Source organism: Poecilia formosa, unplaced genomic scaffold (assembly GCF_000485575.1).
Source record: "Poecilia formosa unplaced genomic scaffold, Poecilia_formosa-5.1.2 Scaffold855, whole genome shotgun sequence".
In the NCBI taxonomy this organism is placed as follows: domain Eukaryota; kingdom Metazoa; phylum Chordata; class Actinopteri; order Cyprinodontiformes; family Poeciliidae; genus Poecilia; species Poecilia formosa.
The window spans coordinates 54564-59461 of NW_006800794.1; the positions used below are offsets into that span (position 1 = coordinate 54564).

The 4898-nt window shown below is 44.3% G+C and overlaps 1 protein-coding gene across 1 annotated transcript in view; it reads right to left on the reverse strand.

The window, feature by feature from the left end:
- LOC103131850 (E3 ubiquitin-protein ligase HECW1) overlaps positions 1 to 4898 on the reverse strand; it is a 49205-nt gene that overhangs the window by 43580 nt on the left and 727 nt on the right. Inside the window, exons 2-4 of the mRNA XM_016666934.1 lie at positions 4180 to 4355; positions 3945 to 4045; positions 1727 to 2619 (exon numbers count right to left, since the gene is read on the reverse strand). Of these exons, the coding sequence (XP_016522420.1) occupies positions 1727 to 2619; positions 3945 to 4045; positions 4180 to 4355 (1170 nt within the window). The remainder of the gene's footprint in view (positions 1 to 1726; positions 2620 to 3944; positions 4046 to 4179; positions 4356 to 4898) is intronic.

The following is a 4898-nucleotide window of genomic DNA, read 5'->3' on the forward strand; positions in this document are numbered from 1 at the left end:
AGTTATGTTTGCCAGTCTGTCAGTTTGTTTTTTTATTTTTCTATGACGACATGACATGGCCAGGTTTAGTTTCTGCTAATCACCAGAGGGCGCTCTCAAGTAATTTAATGATTAATTTTGACTGCTGTTTGTATTTATTTTCTAATTTCTTATTTTAAAAAAACCCAAATTGCATTCAATGGATTTTTTTTTCAATTGATTTGTGTTCTGAAGCCATTATACGATCACGTGTCATGGAAAATATTTTGTTGGAACTCACTGTAATAACTTTGTGAATTGCGCAGTCTGTTCAGCGCTCTGCTGTGATAGATAAGTTGACCAGTAGGGAGGCTAAATGTGCCATTCGTGTTTCTCAACCACCAATTGCAATAAATTGCTTAAAATCCAACCTACTGGCCTCCGCTGTGTGCATGATGGGATGGGTAAGAGAGTTGTCACATAAATAACATTGAATGTAGTCAGATTTCAGTGTATTTATGTGAGTTTTGACGCTCTGTAGTTTGTCCACAGAAAAGGTTTGCGTGGCTGCCACATATTTTCACGCAACCAAAAAAGTGTGCATATATTTACACAAACTTTGACGCAAAGTTAATTTTTATACATGTTGACTTGTGCGTAAAATATGGCGCCACACATTTTTTGTATGCACGCATGCTTTATGCATGAGGCCCCAGGACAACTGATCTCTCCTTGGAATTGATCTAATTTTCTTGACAAGAAGAGTGGGCAAAGGAGAGCCTTCTTGCCCCATCGTGACACATGCTGTTGGATACATTATGGATTCCTGGGGGAAGTGGAAGATCGTCTGTCCACATTGTCAGCCAAGGATGTTGGAGATGGGTATATAATTGGATTTCTGCTTTTTGGATTTGATAGTTAACTAGCATATCGAGAAGTTTGTGACATGTCGGCAACTATTGGGACCATTGATAAGCTGCCAGGCTACGAGGGAACGTTCCATGATGTAAACACTCAGACTCCGACACTGTCAGCAGAATTGCAAACTGGAAGCGATTCTTGCTGAGAGTCGCAGACCAATTGTGGTACCTGAAACTCGCTGGCAGCAAGGAACACACCTGGGTGAAGTTACAAGCTTGGCTCAGCTGGACAGACTACAAATTTGGCTGTTTGGGAGTGACCACTGAAATGTATTAGTGAAACTTTAAGGCAGATGGAAAATTAACGGAGCCAGTCTGACCCAAAACGATTGTTATCTGAACCAGCTCCCCCTGTGTAAGCCTGTGATGAATGGCTATTTCAAATTCTGCATGATGTTATGTAAAAACAAAATGCTCTGCTCCCATTTCCGTTCCCTTTCCCATGACATCTATGGACCTGAATCAGAGCTCTACTGAGGCTGTTGATAAAAGTTCTATCACCTATCAAGAACCATGGCCAAGGAGGTGGAGGGGGGGTTACTTACAAATGTATACATGGACACACACATGAATAGCTATAAACACCCCCCTACCTTCAACTAGGACCTCCTATCCTTTGCCCCCCCACCCTCCTCCCCTCAGTATGACAACCTAGGCTGATGCAGTGCCCCACGTGGCAGCATTGTTCACTTGGGCAGCCCCTCCCTCCCATCTCCTACTCCACCCTCTCAACATGACAACAAATGCTATTCTTATGCTCAGCCTGGGCCCAGCACTAAAGTCCAATAGGGGCTTTTGTGTGTTGCTTTCCTGAGCTCTCCTTTAAATATAACTTCATCCAATTTCACCTGAGATGGGGACTGTGTTGTGTCCTCCTCTTCATCATCCTCTTCCTCCTCTTTGGAGTGCTTCAGGGTTGGGGATGTAGCGTGGGAGTCCACAGTGATGTTGGTGACCTCCCCCTCTTCTTCCTGGCTGGGAGGTCTGGCTGATGGGAGGCTGTGCAGGAGGTGGTGAATCCGAATGTAGTGGGATCTTGGCGTCTCTGGCTCCCCGCATGCCGAGGCGATCACTGTCTCCAGCTCTGACACAGGCAGGGAGCAGGGCCGAGCTTTACGCCGTGACAGAGCTTGGAAGTTGTAGTTGGAGGAGAGAGACTGGCAGGAGCAGGGTTCACAACTGCTTTCTCCTTTCTCATTGGGCTCCTCTGAGGCTCCTGGGGCAGAGTCTACACAGTCTTCCTGTGTTGGGGCCGCCTCCCCAGATGGCGCCTCTACAGCAGCACCAGTGGCTCCTCCATTTGTCTCTGCCTCTGTAGGGCAGTCTGAATCTGACTCAGGGTGGGCTGCACCCTCAGCCTCTTTGTTCTCCTCTCCAGTTTTCCCTCCCTGTTCCTCTTCTCCATTGCCATCCTGCCTTTCAGGTGAAGGCCCATCCCCTGGCTCTCCCTGAGGCTGTAAAGCCGAGGTCTCATCCTTAACTGTGCTCTGCTCCTCCACTCTTCCTGGTTCCACCTCTGCAGCCCCGCTGTCTTCTTGCTGATCAGTAAGAGGGATGTCCTGGCTCTGTGCTGCTGGCGTTGAGGTGTCGGTGTCCAGAGGAGCATCCAGAGGGAGATCTGGCATATCGAGGCTCACATTCAGTGTGTCGTCATCAGCTGCATCAGCTGCATGGTTCCCTTCAGCAGGAGTTTCCACCTCATTGCAAGCTGGCTCCATGACCAGAGAAATCTCCTCATCATCTGCAGGCAGAATGCAACAGTTCATTAAATGTACATTTAGATGTTGATGAATCAGAGCTGCATCGACAGTCAAAAGTTTGCATATCCTCATCATACACTGTTATACTTTGAGGTGTTCAGAGACAGATGATCTCGTTTATAATTGGCATAGTTGTACAGGGAAATCTTCTGTGATGGTGACAGCATAACTGATTGAATTGGTGATTTCTTTCCAATCAACATGCGGTTAAAATTGCTGTTTAAAAATCTCTCAGCAAATTTCATTTTAGCCTACAGGACTAGAGACGGGGCTTCTTTATTATAGAGTGGGCATCCTCTCACTCTATGATATTGTGAAATAATTTTGAACAGTGAAACTGGTGTTTCAATTGTTTCTAGTTCATGGTCAGTTTGAGTGTTGATGGTTACAGGGCTTTCCATAAAAATCCAACCAATTCTTTATTTGACAGTTTGGGTCAAATTATTGTAAGTTTCACAGAATGGAGATTGAACAGGACAGCCCACACCAAACTGGTTTTACATTCGATAAAGCCTCATCCTTGTTCAATATATGTGGACTTTGATTAAAAGTGGGGGCCTGGCCAGGAAACCAACCACTTTAGATGAACTCTAACATTTATGTCAGAATTATATACCAGGATTGTAAAGCAAGGTTGTTGGTCGCTTTAAAGCAGTGGTCCCCAAACTTTTTCAAATAACTTTTCCCTTCTCTGGTGGGGCCCAGAGATTGTTGACGGGAAGGGAGGTGGGGGGGGTTGTCGATTAATTTTTACCCAGAAAGCACATGGGCAAAACCCATGAGTGAAACGGTCACTGGGACTGACTAGTATATATTCCATTGAGGAAATGTAACTTTAACATACTAATTTCTCATATGTTAACATAAAGGCTCGTTTTGAAGTAGGCTATAAGCTGTTACTTACAGGCATTGCTTCGAAGAACTTGACCTGGAATGCGGCGTTCATAACAGACACTTGCGTTCATCTGCTCTACCGCTAGCAAACAACCGTACTGATTAAATAACATAAAAGTCAAGCAGTTCCCTAAAAGTCCAACAGATGGCAGCAATTTACAAGACACACTTCCTGCTAAAGAGCCCCCTGGTGGTTGAAGAAAAATCCACATATAAACCGGAAAATACAATAAATGAAAAAAAATCTGAATGGTCTCTGGTATTGTTCAGGGGGCCGGACCAAATGTGGAGGCGGGCCGGATCCGGCCCGCGGGCCGTAGTTTGGGGACCCCTGCTTTAAAGTCTCAATGAAATCCAACACCGTATTATAAACAAGATTAAAAGATGCTGCCTGCTGCTGGATGATGTGTACCTGGATGAATCGAAGAGGTCAGCTCAAAGCGGAACAACAGCTGGCCGCAAACATGATCTGTTGGCAACCTGCGACCCAGAGAGTAACTCACCACACGATCTCTGTTCACAGACAAACATTAGAAAAGTATTGGAGATAAAGAAAGATGGCAGACTGAAATAAAGAATAATGCACAAGCTGCGACAGTTATCTTCAGATTAAAAAGCATTAAACAGAGGGAAGTGCTGTATGTTACCCGATGGCATGTTTTTCCAGCAGCCTCTGGACAGGGACAGAAAGCTTCCCCAGAAAACGCTTGATGATTGGCCGACTCTTGGCAAACTTGTCCTTTACCTCAATTTCCAGGACATCCGTGGGCAGAGACACAAAGTTGAATCTCTGTTTGGAACAATGAGAGTGTTGGTGGACTGCCTATAACATGGCCCTTCAAATGTGTTTTAAGTTAGATTTTTAATATTGCAAAAAGAGTCACAGTTATGCACAAATTAGTTACAATATATCACAAAAAATTCTCAACAAATACTGTTTGTGGATGGCAAAATATTTTGAACTTCCAAAATATATGAATATTTTTGCAAGGCAGTGTAGGTTACCAGGACAAAAGGACCAAAAGGTTTTGTTAAAATGTATGTATTTACACCGATACAGATGTGGAGCTCTTAGCTGCTCAACAGTTCAGAGACAGAAAAATACCACAGAAAACCCCTTTGTAAAGTGTGAGACTGGCTGAGACAGTAGTCACGTTTACATGCGCAAAATTCCTTGATTGATTGGTTGATTGTGCTTTGAAAGATAACAGCAAAATGATCTGACAGGGCGTCATCAGTTACAAAGACATTGGAAATATTCACACCCTTCCTGTGACCTTGATAGTTTGGGCTTGGTTAATATGTTGAATTAGACCAAAATTATCAAGAATACCGCACAGCTTTTTTCCCTCTGTTTTGGGGGTGA